The sequence below is a fragment of the Zea mays genome, chromosome 8, assembly GCF_902167145.1.
Source record: "Zea mays cultivar B73 chromosome 8, Zm-B73-REFERENCE-NAM-5.0, whole genome shotgun sequence".
NCBI lineage: Eukaryota > Viridiplantae > Streptophyta > Magnoliopsida > Poales > Poaceae > Zea > Zea mays.
In genome coordinates this window covers 66,437,143-66,450,455 of record NC_050103.1, presented here as the reverse complement: position 1 = coordinate 66,450,455, position 13,313 = coordinate 66,437,143, and the positions used below count along the sequence as shown (strand labels likewise).

Here is a 13,313-nt window from a genome sequence, read left to right as displayed (position 1 = left end):
ACTCTTGTTGGGGTAGTCCTTGCGTCCTTTCAATGCAGTCTTGAAGCGCTTGATGATGAGAGCCATCTCATCTTCGTTTAGCCCGGCCGCCTCTACTTGTGCCACCTTGCTTGGTAGCGCCTCCCTGCTACTTGTTGCTTTGAGAGCAATGTGTTGAGGCTCGTAGACGGGCATGGGGCCGTTTAATGCATCATCAACATATCTTGCCTCCTTGACCATCATGCGCTCGCTCACAAATTTTCCAAGAATCTCTTCGGGCGTCATCTTGGTGTACCTAGGATTTTCACGGATGAGGTTCACAAGATGAGGGTCAATAACAGTGAAAGACCTGAGCATAAGTCGGACGACGTCGTGGTCCGTCCATCTCGTGCTTCCATAGCTCTTGATCTTGTTGACCAGGGTCATGAGCCTGTTGTACGTTTGCGTTGGCTCCTCTCCCCTGATCATGGCAAACCTTCCAAGCTCGCCTTCCACCAACTCCATTTTGGTGATCATGGTGGTGTCGTTCCCCTCATGCGATATCTTGAGGGTGTCCCATATTTGCTTGGCGTTGTCCAAGCCGCTCACCTTGTTGTACTCGTCCCTGCACAAGGATGCTAGCAAAACAGTGGTAGCTTGTGCATTCTTATGGATTTTCTCATTGATAAACACAGGGTTATCGGTACTATCGAATTGCATTCCATTTTCTACTATCTCCCATATACTAGGATGGAGAGAAAATAAGTGACTACGCATTTTGTGACTCCAAAAAGTGTACTCCTCTCCATCAAAGTGTGGAGGTTTACCAAGAGGAATGGAAAGCAAATGAGCATTTGAGTTAAAAGGAATACGAGAATAATCAAATGAATAATTTGAATTAATCGGTTTCTTTTTCTCGTCGTCGTCGTCTCTTGGTGAAGAAGAAGACTCGTCGCTGTCGTAGTAGACGATCTTCTTGATGCGCCTCTTCTTCTTCCCATCCTTCTTCTTGTGACTCGAGCCAGAGTCAGTGGGCTTGTCATCTCTAGGCTCATTGAGGAAGGACTCCTTCTCCTTGTCGTTGACCACCGTCCCCTTTCCCTTAGGATCCATCTCTTCGGGCGATTAGTCCCTTACGTGAAGAGAACGGCTCTAATACCAATTAAGAGCACCTAGAGGAGGGTGAATAGGTGATCCTGTAAAATTAAACAACTAATAGCCACAAAACTTGGTTAAGTGTTAGTATGGCTAAGTAGCGAGCTCTTGCGAACACAAGTATCACAGAAAAACAATCACAAAAGACACGCGAGTTTATCCCGTGGTTCGACAAGTGTAACACTTGCCTACCTCCATGTTGTGGCGTCCCAATGGACGAGGGTTGCACTCAACCCCTTTCAAGTGATCCAATGATCAACTTGAATACCATGTCTTTTCTTTACTTATCTCTTTTCCCGTTTGCGAGGAATCTCCACAAGTTGGAGTCTCTCGCCCTTATAATAAAGATCACGGTGAAAGCACAAGAGTAAGGATGGAAGGCAACACACACAAATCCGCAGCAACACACACGCACACAAGCCAAGACTTGAGCTCAATATGAAGCACAACGAGTTCACTACAAGAACGGAGCTCAAATCACTAACATTGTCGATCAAGTGCGCGGAGACGGAGTGTGGAAGACTTAGAATGCTCAAAGTATGCTTAGGTCACTCCTCCATGCGCCTAGGGGTCCCTTTTATAGCCCCAAGGCAGTTAGGAGCCGTTGGAAGCCAACAAGGAAGGCAATTCTTGCCTTCTGTCGGGTGGCGCACCGGACAGTCCGTTGCACCACCGGACAGTCACTGTAGAATGTCCGGTGCGGATCTCCTTCCTTATTTGGTGCAGCCGACCATTGCAACTCTGGGCTGGTTGGCGCACCGGACACTATCCGGTGCACACCGGACAGTCCGGTGCCCCCAGCCGACCGTTGGCGCGGGCCACGCGTCGCCCGCGGATTGTGCGGCCGACCGTTGCGCTGGCGACCGTTGGCTCACCGGACAGTCCGGTGCACCACCGGACAGTCCGGTGAATTATAGCCATACGCCGCCAAAGTTTCCCGAGAGTGGCCTGTTCGCCGGAGTCCAGCCTGGCGCACCGGACACTGTCCGGTGCACCACCAGACAGTCCGATGTGCCAGACCGAGCTGAGTCTTGGCTGCTCCAGCCAAGTCCTTTTCTTTTTCTCTTTTCTCTGATTCTAGCACTTAGACAAATATATTAGTACACACAGAAACCAATGTACTAAGTCTAGAACCATACCTTTGCCTTGATTATTACTTCTCTCTTTATTTAGCACATGAGAGCTTATTTAAATGTGTTTGGCACTTAATCACCAAAACAATATTGAAATGGCCCAAGGGCACATTTCCATTTCAACCACCACACAATTGGTGTCTCTTGCTTTGATTACAAGTCACTTGAAGAATAAGAATGAGGAAGAAGAAAGCACGATTGCAAAAGCCAAGCAACAAGAGCGACAAATATCACACGGATCACTCTCTCTCTCTCTCAAGTCGCTAATCACTAATGATCACTTGTCTCAATTGTGGAAGTTGGAGAGATTGGAAGCTTTGATTGTGTCTTGGATTGGATTGCTAGATCTTGTATTGAATGTGAAGGATTGGAATGCTTGGGTTAAGTGAATGGAGGTGGTTGGGGTTGTATTTATAGCCCCCAACCACTTCCTAGCCGTTGCTCCCTTTCTGTCGACCGCGGACGGTCCGCGCCCCTGGTCCGGACGGTCCGCCCCTACACATCAACGGCTGAAATCACAACGGTCAGCAGTAATGGCTATATAGCATTTAATGCGTCGTCGGATGTCAGATAAAGGCAATCATGGACGGTTCGGTCGTGCACCCCGGACGGTCCGCGAGGACGCTATAATTCATTTTACCGAACCCGTCACCTTCGGGTTTTTCGGTTCTGCGCCGACTGGACGGTCCGTGCCTGAGGCCGAACGGTCTGCGCTCGGTCTCGGACGGTGCTTGCTTTTCCATCGGACGGTTTGTAGTGTAGACTCGTGTTTATGCAGTGTTCCTGTCCGAGGGTCACCTTGGTCTCGCGGACGGTCCGCCGCAAGGGCCCAGACGGTCCGCCGCAAGGGCCCAGACGGTCCGCGCTTAGTCTGTTTTTCCAAAAAGCTTCTCCTGTCCAGAATAATCTACGGTATTCCGGACAGTCGATTTAGAATAGTGATAGATGAACTTATGCACCTGTGAAATGATCAACTGGGCAAACTGGTTAGTCCACAAGGTTTGTGATGGTCGTCAAACACCAAAATCAATTATAGGAAATATTGAGACTATTTCCCTTTCAATTACCATGAAACCTATGATTAAAAACTTGTAGCTCCTTTGCTTTATAGTAAACACTTAAATCTTCGAAAAATCGTAAACTCATAACCGTAACTTCAAATTTAGTGGTTCTCGAACCTAGGATCTAGTTACGACGCGTAGCACATTATTATGCAGTTTGTTCTTATGTTTGGTGTGATATTAATTTTTTCTATACCATGTTTGTTTGTATTGCTACGATTAGCAACGAGGTTACGAGTTACTTGAAGAGCAAGTTGGTACCTGGGAATCTCGAGTCTAAGGCAAGTTGTGCCCTGAATCACTTTTCTTTAGCAAATAATGTTCCTGTGAATCACTGTGACATACTCAGGTTAATTTGATGGAACCTAATAGGTTTCCCTAGCATTATTTATCCCACACCTTGCAGACAAAAGAACTATTGGGTAGTTTTGTTATTGCTCTACCTGGTTTTGGAAAAGTAATGTTATATTATGTTCATGTTCCAATTCTGTTGTTGTTGATTATTGTTCATGATAAGATCATTATGTTAATTGGAACATGGAGAACCACCTGGGAAAACAGTGCTACCACAAGGGTGATATGGGACGCCCTTGACTGACTAATTACAAAAGCTAGTGGAGGACTACCTTACCCGAAAGAGGCAAGGGCGGTAGAGGAGCTGCGTATAGGGAGGTTCTCGGGTCGATCATGCTGTGATGGCTTTTCGGATGAGAGATTCCTATATTGCCCTTCTTAGAAATCATAGCGGATTTTCTAAAGCTAGTGGAACTTTGTAAAGGCCTCATAGTGGATCCCTAGCCATTCACCTCGAAAGTGTCTAAGGACCTTGCAAACCCTGGCTAGGCGGGATACACGACTTGTGGGTAAAGATGCGCAACCTCTGCAGAGTGTAAAACTAGTATATCAGTCGTGCTCACGGTCATGAGCGGCTCGAACACTCGCATGATTAATCTATGGAATTAAACTTAATTTATCATATGTATTGCACTGTGGGTGTTGTTATTAATTTGATCACTTATTTTTTTGGGTCGGTATCTACTTATACTTAATAACTGCTAATAAAATTTTGACCAACTCTAAAAGCAACGCTCAGCTTTAACCATCTCCTTTGGTAAGCCTTACACTTCACATGAGCTCACACCTTTGGTGAGTTCATGCACATTATTCCCCACAACTTGTTAAGCGATGAATGTAACTTGTTGTACTCACATCCCCTAGGTCAAGGATAGGTACCATCAAGATGAGGAGCATGAAGGATGTCATGATGATGTTCGTGAGAGGTCTAGGCCGTCGTCTCCCAGTCAACTATGGTTGTTGGATCGTTGTATTCATATGATTTAATTATTTAACTATTTTGTATAGAACTCCGTTATATATAAATGATGTGACATTCGTTTCTATACCATGTGTCATCATATGTGTGAGACTTGATCCTAACACACTTGGTGATTATTTCGCGCTCGGGCTTTGGACCTCTAAAATCCGGGTGTGACAATTTGAGGTGTGCGGTTCATGCTCAACATGCTAAGTGAAAGACCCGGTTACCACTTGCTGAATTTTTGTACAATACCTCTTATCACACATCCTTGGCTTGTTCCCCATTCAATGTTTTGTATGGGTATGACCCTACCTTTGCAACAGCACCCATTGTCCCTTCCAATACTGCAGTTGATGTGGCACATGTATTAGCTGAAAGGGCACAATTTACAGCCATATTAAGGGAGCAGCTGGCAGTAGCTCAAAATCGGATGAAGCTGAGGGCAGATCGCCTTAGAACCGATCGACAGTTTCAAGTTGGTGATATGGTGCTACTCAAACTACAGTCGTATGCGAACACTCAGTGGTCAGTAGATCGTGTCCTAAGCTTGCCTTTAAGTTATTTGGACCTTACAAGATAGTGGAGCGTGTGGGTGTAGCGGCTTACCGTTTGAGTGTATCCTATGTTTCATGTCTCACAATTGGAACCATTCATTCTAGATTACACTCCTGTCTTTTCAACTCTGTCTGCTTACTCTGACTTGATTAGTCACAATGTCCAGCCTCTGGAGATTCTGGATCGTAGGTTGGTCAAGAAGGGGAATCGGGTCGTGCCACAGGTTTTGATCTGGTGGAGTTCTCTTCCAGTAGATGCCACCACATGGAAGAACTACAATGTTCTGCGTCAGCGCTATCTGGATGCTCTTTCTTGGGGCCAAGCAAGCCTTGCAGGGGGCAGATGCCACATCAGGGAGTGCCATGGAGGGCAAGGAGACTGAAGAAGCGATGCTGGAAGACTGAAGAAGTAATATTGTGTGTGTTGAACCAGGTGTGGTGTGGGTGAAGCCATGTTAGGCTGAAAGTGTGAGTGCGTGAGTTTTATTTAGGTCGACCCATGTAAGGGAACCTACAATCCTGTATCGGATCGGTGAAAAGGGCAGAAAAGAAAATAGTGAGAAAATCACCCAATCGAATCATGTTCTAGTTCCAGGTGACTAGGACAGTTCACGTCGCGGCGACATATCCGCCGACGGGCACGAGCCATTACATACTAATACTAATTATGTATTATAAACATTAATATATTTAATTAGAATTAAAAATATTTGACTTGTTACTACGCGAGGATGACATTTATTTTAGCACCAAGGGAGTACGTGTCGTTTCTGTATACCACGTCTTTTCCCCTTTCTTGCACGTGTTGTCCCGCCTAAGTAATCCATTCCAATGTCAATCAAATCAGTTGATTAACGAGACGAACTAGTCCCGGACGGTATCCGTTGAATTTGTTGACATTTTCACGAAAGCCAGGGACCCAGTCGTCGTCGATATACATCTGTTATATTTGATGTTTCATTTCGAATGAAATAAAAATTAACATCACCGGTCGCCTCTCATCGTTCGTGTCAAGCCGATGAAGGCCAAAAGCCCAAAAGTCTTTACGAGGTAACACATTGCCGGAGGCCGGAGCAAGAGCAAAATTTGTTGCATCGTCTTGGAACGCCCGAGAGGCCGAGAGATAATCAAAACATTTTATGCAAAATCCGTGAGAAATGCTTTGTATATTATATAGATAGTAGAGAGAATCAGCAAGATCGGTGTAGTATGCTTCACGTGGCAAACGAGCATTAATTAGTTGGACTATTCCATTACTACCTTATCAAAAAAGGTGATTTCTAGTTTAAGTCATGGTTTTTTAAAGATCAAAAAAATATATACTATATAATTAATATAATATGTGTTTGAGAACAATATTACTATCTATTTTTTTTTATATTAAGTCCGATTGGAAACTCAAAAACAAAATATGTAAGTATTTTTTCAGCGAGGAGAAGCAACTGCTGCCGAAAAGCATGCGGCATCAGCTGACCGGAAGCAAACGCGGGGGCGAGCAGGTTGGTGAGCGGCGCGCGGCGGGAGGAACGGCAAGGGAAGCGCAGACGCAGACCTGGGACCTTGGTGCGGATGGGGCCGCCGGTGGGGACCGCGCGAAGCCGAAGAACGATCTCCCCCGAGCCGGACATCGGCCGACCGCCCGCCGGTCCACCGCTGTGCCGGCGAAAGACCAGGTTCAGGAACTCAGGGGGCAGGAGCGGGCGTCGCTGTGCCTCCCACCATGTACCGTACGAGGACCCGTGCATGGACGCTCCCTGCGGCGTGGGCCCCACCCCTCGCCTTCACGGGCACTGCCAGACCAGCTTCCGCCTCCCGTCTGGTGGTCGCGGAACACACTGGCCTGACCCTCGTCCCATTTCCCTTTCCGTCGCCAGACTCCCCGCCAGCACCGGCAGCTCAACGCTGAGGGATACTGACATATGAGACCACCAGTTGGGACGGACCCACGAATCAGTGGGCAAGTGGCGGTGCCGGGCATGGTCCGAGGCAGTTGTTGGGTCCTCTAGGGCCGAAATCTCCGACCCGCGCGAGTCCTGCCTGGACAATTACCAGGCTGCCCTCGCGACACCACCCCTGGCTCCCGTAACAAAACGCGAGCGAGCGACCGACTAGGACTGGGCGTTCGGGTTTACCCGAAATTTGGGGTCGGGTTTTATGGGTTTTTTTTATTTCGGGTTTCCAACAGTAGAATCCGTACTCGTACCCGAACTTTCGGGTACCCGTAATTTCGGGTACCCGCAATTTCGGGTTTGGGTTTGGATAAAATTCGGGTACCCGTTCCATTTGCAGGTATAGATATGGGCTGCTGCCTGCTGGAACCGCAAGACATGAACGGAACCTGGACAGGACAGTACAGGGTCACTGCATCTCTCAAGTGCGTGCCCAGCTCTTCTCTGCACATCACTGTGCTCAACACCTTGTTTATTAGATCACTTGATATCTGTTGCTAGATGCATGCTGGAGCCTGGATGCCAACGTTTCACTCCCGCCATGTCTGTTCTTGTCCTGTCACGTTTTTTAAAATAAAAAAAAGAGGAGCAGATCTCGTGTCAAACAGCCTCTCACTTTACTAATTTTCTCTGGGACAGGAAACTGAAGAAGCCATTACTAATTTCCTCTATTAGAGAGATTAACCAAACTAAAGCAGACTGTGGGCCAATAGAGAGATTAACCTGCTGGGAGCCTGGGACGTGTGCCTGCTGGCCTGCTGGTGCGTGTGCCTGCTGGCCTGCTGGTGCTGGGAGCCTGGGAGCCTGCAGCCTAGCTCACTGGCCGACTGCGCGCACTGGGAGAGGAGAGGACAGAGCCACAGAGGAGTGCGCGACTGCGCGTGGCCGCGTGCGCGATGCCGCACTGCCGCGGACGCGGAGCCTTGGTTGCTGTCTGGAGGTGGGAGCCTGGGAGGAGGAGGACGTCGTCGGCCCGTCGGCCGCCTGGAGCTAGGGTTGCCGGGACCTGGGACTGGGATCAGGGACAGCCGGACAGGGAGTAGGCAGAAGCAGAACTGGGCCTGGCCGTGGGCTACTCTGCCGCTGCGCTGTTGCCTGTTGGGCTGCCTAGCGGCTAGCGCTCAGCCTGCCTAATTTCGGGTAGTATGGGTACTTTGGGTACCGCGGGTGAATACCCGATTAGGCCCAAACTTAGTTCGGGTATTCAGTTTTGTTACCCGTTGGAATTGTTCGGGTAACGGGCATCGGGCTAAACGGGTACGGGTTCGGGTGTTTTGGGTAACGGGCTTCGGGCTCGGGTTTTATGCCCAGTCCTACGACCGACCCCACTCCCTGCGGTCTCAAAACCTTCTCGCCTCCTCCTACCCCTCGGCCGGCCTCGCCTCACACGCTCGCTCTCGCCGCCTCGTCGGCGACGCACGCACCCGACCGCCGCCGCGAGCTGGAGTGACGGCCATGGCGGCGACGGCAGATCCGCGGGCGAAGCCTACGGCAGCGGCGGCGCACCACCTAGCCGTTCCGTGGGCGCATCAGGCGTCGCCAGCCGCACACCGCATGCCGCCGCCCGTCTTAGCCGCGGCCGCGGGCGGCGGTGGCTGCGGCGCCCGCGATCGCCACCGGTCGTCGTCGGCCCACCGCCAAGTCCAGGCCGTCGGGGAGGACAACCCGTACGACGGTGGGATCGAGGCGCTCCGGGCCAAGCTCATGGGCCACCTGCGCGACGCGGCGGACCGGCTCCGCGTGCCCCAGCCTCTCTGGAGCCTCGCCGCCTCGCGCCCGCCTTATCCTCGCCCTCCGCCGCCCAAGGCTGCTACCGCGAGCTCGCCGCCGCCGCCCGGTACGGACTCCGAGCCCGAGCTCAGGGCGCCGCCTCCGCTTCGGCCTCCTACACCTGCGCCCCCGCAAGCGGAAGCTGCCGTCGCGACTGCGACCGGGAGGCCGTGGAACCTGCGGGAGCGCACGCGGCGGCGCCCCGCCTCCACCAGGTCGTGGGCCGCGTCCCCGCCGCCTCCGTCGTCGTCGTCGCGGAGGCGGCGCAAGCGCGCCCCGTTCTCCGTGTCCCTGAAGGCGGAGGAGATCGAGGAGGACATCTACGCGCTCACCGGCTCCCGGCCGCGGCGGCGGCCTCGGAAGCGGCCGCGCGCCGTGCAGCGGCACGTCGATGTAAGAAGAATTTCCCGAACTGCCCCCCACCCCCCGTCCAAATCACTATAATTAATTGCTACGTAGTTTATTCAATTCCGCCTTTTTTTATGAATACATTTACGCTTTAAGCTCGCTTACTATCACTAGTAATATAAACAAATATTCTATGCAGCTATGCTGGCATAATTGTTGTGTGCAAAAAAAAAGACTATTAATCCAAATCCACTAACCACCAATCGTTTCCCTGCTGCAGTCGCTGTTCCCGGGGCTGTGGCTGACCGAGATCACCGCTGACGCGTACCGAGTGCCGGACGAGTAGCTCCACGAGTGACGAGTCCAGCACTCCAGCTTGATGCTGCTGCCCCAGCCAACCGGCCAGCAGAGCGCGCAAGCTCCAACTTGATCCAGGGCATCGTCCAGCGAGCCAACTAGCATCCTCCCGAGCTTTGTTTGTTTTTTTCCTCCCCTCGCCCTTCCCTCTCCTCAGTCCTCACTCGTCGTCTGGTCTCTGCTTGCTGCCTCTACTGTGGTCTGTACAGTGAAGTGTTTGTGATTACAACTAGTGCTAATCTACTGTCAGCTCTTCCATCCGTTACCTGATGACTGCTAGCTACTCTGTGCGCTGTTGAGTGTTCGTCACCGTTGTCGTCCAGCTCCAGCGCGCCGCCTTTACGTGTCAGCCTGTCCCACTCCCGAGCTCTCGATCCACCCATTTTTTCGAGCTAGTAGTACGCTGCCACAGCCCACAGCCAGCACCTGGCAAGCCTGCACAGGGCCGTGTCTGGTGGTGCCGTGGTGCTTTGGGGGCCTGGCTTATAGATGTCCATCTGGGCCGGGCCCACCGGGCGGCCCACGACACGGCACGAAAGTGGCCCGGCCCAGCACCGGCACGGCCCGGCTTCAATCGTGCCTGGGCTAGCCCGGCCCGTTCGCCGTGTCGGGCTGGGCCACAGAAATCGGCCCGTCGGGTATAGCCCGACCCGGCCCGCCTGAGGGGGAGGCACGCGGCGGCCCGGTTAGGTTAACCGGCCGCGCGCGACGCGCCCCAGTGGCCCAGCCCAGCAGCCACACCCCGCCGCCGCATTTACGGACACAGCCTCAGTGTCGCCCTCGCCTCGCCAGTCGCATTTACGCTCTCGCCCTCGCCTCGCTCTCTCGCCCTCGCCTCGCTCTCTTGCTCTCTCCGCCCGAACCCTAATCTCCTCTCCCCTCTCTGATCTGCGGTTCGCCGCCGTCCGCCGGTGTCTCCTGTGCTTGGAATCAGTTGCACGTCGGTCGCCCGCGCCGTGCTTGGACATCTATACTTCCTCTCTGTCCTTACCTTCCTCTCCCGGTCCTCTCCCTAACCCTAATCCCCTCCGGTGTTCCTCGCTCCACGGATCTCGGCCATCGTCCGTCGTCTCCGGTGCTCCGACTGCACAAGGTGAGTCCCTCGGGCCCTACTCCTTTCCCTAACCCTAATGCCCTTCTCCTAAGTCCTAACCCTAATTCTTCCGGTGTATTCCTCAACGTAGGTATCGGTTAAATCGGGTGCCGTGCAGTCGTTGAGGAGTCGGAGACGGGTGCCGAGAGCCGAGAGCCGAGAGTCGGAGACCGGTGTGTTCCTCGTCCTCGTTGTCGAGGTCAAGGTCTCAATACTATGGATCTTGACCCGGCTGCAGAGGATGAGGAGGCGGAGCGACAACTTGAGGACCACAATGAGGCGATGGATGCTAGACAAGCCTTATTGGGTGTTGGTGTCACTCATTTAGATCCAGTCGACCTCGAGGATTTCGTCGCCTCTAGAACAGGCACTGGCACTGCTACGGACTCCACGAGCCCACCAGCATCTACCACTGCCTCTGCTGGTGGCGGCTCAAGGAAGAGATCCAAAGTTTGGAACAATTTCGACGAGTTAACCAATCTGGTAAATGGTAAGCGTGTAAGGTATGCTGCTCGATGCAAGTTCTGTCATGAGACATTAAGTGCTAGATCCTCTGCAGAATTATTTTATGAATCCACAGTTGCATTGTCTGGTGTGTACTACCCTACTGCTACTTTGATGCTACACCATATTCTAAGGATAGCCAGACATCTAAATTCATTTGAAAATGATAGACTTCTTAGGGCTGCTGTTGTTCCTATGAAAGATAAATTTTTGAAATATTGGAGGGATATTCCTATTCTATATGCTGTTGCATTTATTTTAGACCCAAGGGCTAAGATGAGGGGTTTTAACAAACTCCTTGTCAGGTTAGCTAGCTTAACTGGTACAAATTACTCTAATGTTCCAATTGAAGTTAGATCTAAACTATCCAAGATATTTCAGTTGTATGAAGCTAAATTTGGTGACACACGCCTGCGTGCTAATCAACACCCAACATCTCTTGGTTCTGGTAAGAAAAAAATGGCATGGGATGAAATCTATGGTGATGATGACTATGATGGTGAGCTTTCTGTGGGAAGGAGACCAGGTTCTAGTTCTATCTCTACTGCTGCATCCACTTCTGAGCTGGCATCTTACTTAGATAGTGATACTATTACTGAGTTTGATGAGGACTTCAATGTCCTATCTTGGTGGCATCAGCATAAGCTCACTTATCCTATTCTTGCTCTACTTGCTAAAGATGTATTGACAGTCCCAGCTTCTACTATATCTTCAGAGTCTACCTTTAGTCTTGCTGGCAGGGTGATTGAAGAGCGTCGACGTCGCCTGGCTCCAGATATGGTCGAGGTTTTGTCTTGCATAAAAGACTGGGAGCTTGCTGATGCTCACCTGCAGCATACTGTGGAGGAAGAGACAAGGGAACTTGAAGCTGAACATGAGAACTTGTACCTTGATGATCCAGAAGAACACAACCAGTAGTTGGTGGTGGACTGGTGGAGTGGTGGTTGGCTAGCTTAGTTGTTTGCCTGATGCCTGATGGCTTATTCTTGTAATGAACTCATGGACTGTACTGTATCTGTATGAACTTATGCCTTAGGGCTTAGGAGCTGTGGCTGTACTCTTTTTTCCTTCTTAGGCTTTTTTCTCACGAGGTGTGAGTTTTTGCCTAAGAAGGTTTTTAATGAGGCAGCCATTGCACACAGCTCCATAATTATTTGTTTCCATATTTTATGTGTGCTTGTGTTTTAGTATTTAGAATTTTAGAATTTTAGTGCTTGTGTTTCCAGATTTTTTGTATTTCTGTGATTTTTCGGGCCAGTGGAGGGCACGGCCCGGAATGGCCCAGAGGCTTTCGGGCCAACCCGGCACGTTTTTGGCCTCTCTGGGCCGTGCTTGGCCACATGTCCTGGCCCGTGACCCGAACCGGCACGGCCCGAGTCAACAGCGTGCCGGGCCAGGCACGACCCTGTTCGTGCCGTGCCTAACCGGGCTCGGGCCGGGTCCGTGCCGGGCGGCCCGGATGGACATCTATAGCCTGGCTACCCGATGGACGTCGTCGTCGTCGAGACGGATCGACAGACAAGAGAGACCTGGGTGACGGGGGCAAGGGGCAAGACTGCTGGGAGCGAACCTGGGAGGTGGATAGGATAGTCTTCACAAAGGGAAAGGGGCCCTTCAACTTTTCGGGTCCTCATCCTGGGCCCTGGCCCAATCATCGTCACCAATCACCGGCCATTATGATCGCACAGTGCAGCCTTGTCCGGGCACCACAGGCCAGGCCGGAATAACGAACCTTTTTCTGGCAGGTGCACACGCCACACGCAGGCTCGTGCCAAGCAAGATCCTTCCCTTTCTAGCAACTAAACATCTGATTGGATAGCTAGATGAGCGTAGGGTGGCTCATGTGCGTTTGGCCCGTTGGAAATGGGATTTCTGTGCCTATCTATGCATGCCGTTAGAAAAGCCATTTCTAGTTTACGTTGCAGCTGCGATAGGTGCAGTCTCTGGGCTTGTGTATATAGGAAACCAAATATTATCTGTCACTCAGTCCACGTATACGGAGAGTGTGGATGGACACGAGCGGACAACCAATCATGCCATAAGAGGAGGAGCTAATTCAGATCCTCAATAGAAATTGGCCTGTTTCCAAAATTAAACCGACACGACTCTATTC

General features: G+C 51.2%; 1 protein-coding gene across 1 annotated transcript; it reads left to right on the top strand.

The window, feature by feature from the left end:
* Positions 1-8,440: 8,440 nt before the first annotated feature.
* On the top strand, positions 8,441-9,868 carry LOC103635296 (serine/arginine repetitive matrix protein 1). Its single transcript, XM_008657788.4, has 2 exons — positions 8,441-9,291; positions 9,527-9,868. Exons 1-2 carry the CDS (start codon positions 8,584-8,586, stop codon positions 9,590-9,592), a joined length of 774 nt encoding a protein of 257 aa, XP_008656010.1. The 5' UTR covers positions 8,441-8,583; the 3' UTR covers positions 9,593-9,868.
* The last annotated feature ends 3,445 nt before the right edge of the window (positions 9,869-13,313 follow it).

What these genes read in the sequence shown, in the direction of transcription:
- LOC103635296 (XM_008657788.4), top strand. Translation starts at nt 8,584, where the DNA reads ATGGCGGCGACGGCAGATCCGCGGGCGAAGCCTACGGCAGCGGCGGCG. An exon ending in CCGTGCAGCGGCACGTCGAT is followed by an intron (nt 9,292 to 9,526) that starts GTAAGAAGAATT and finishes TCCCTGCTGCAG; the next exon opens with TCGCTGTTCCCGGGGCTGTG.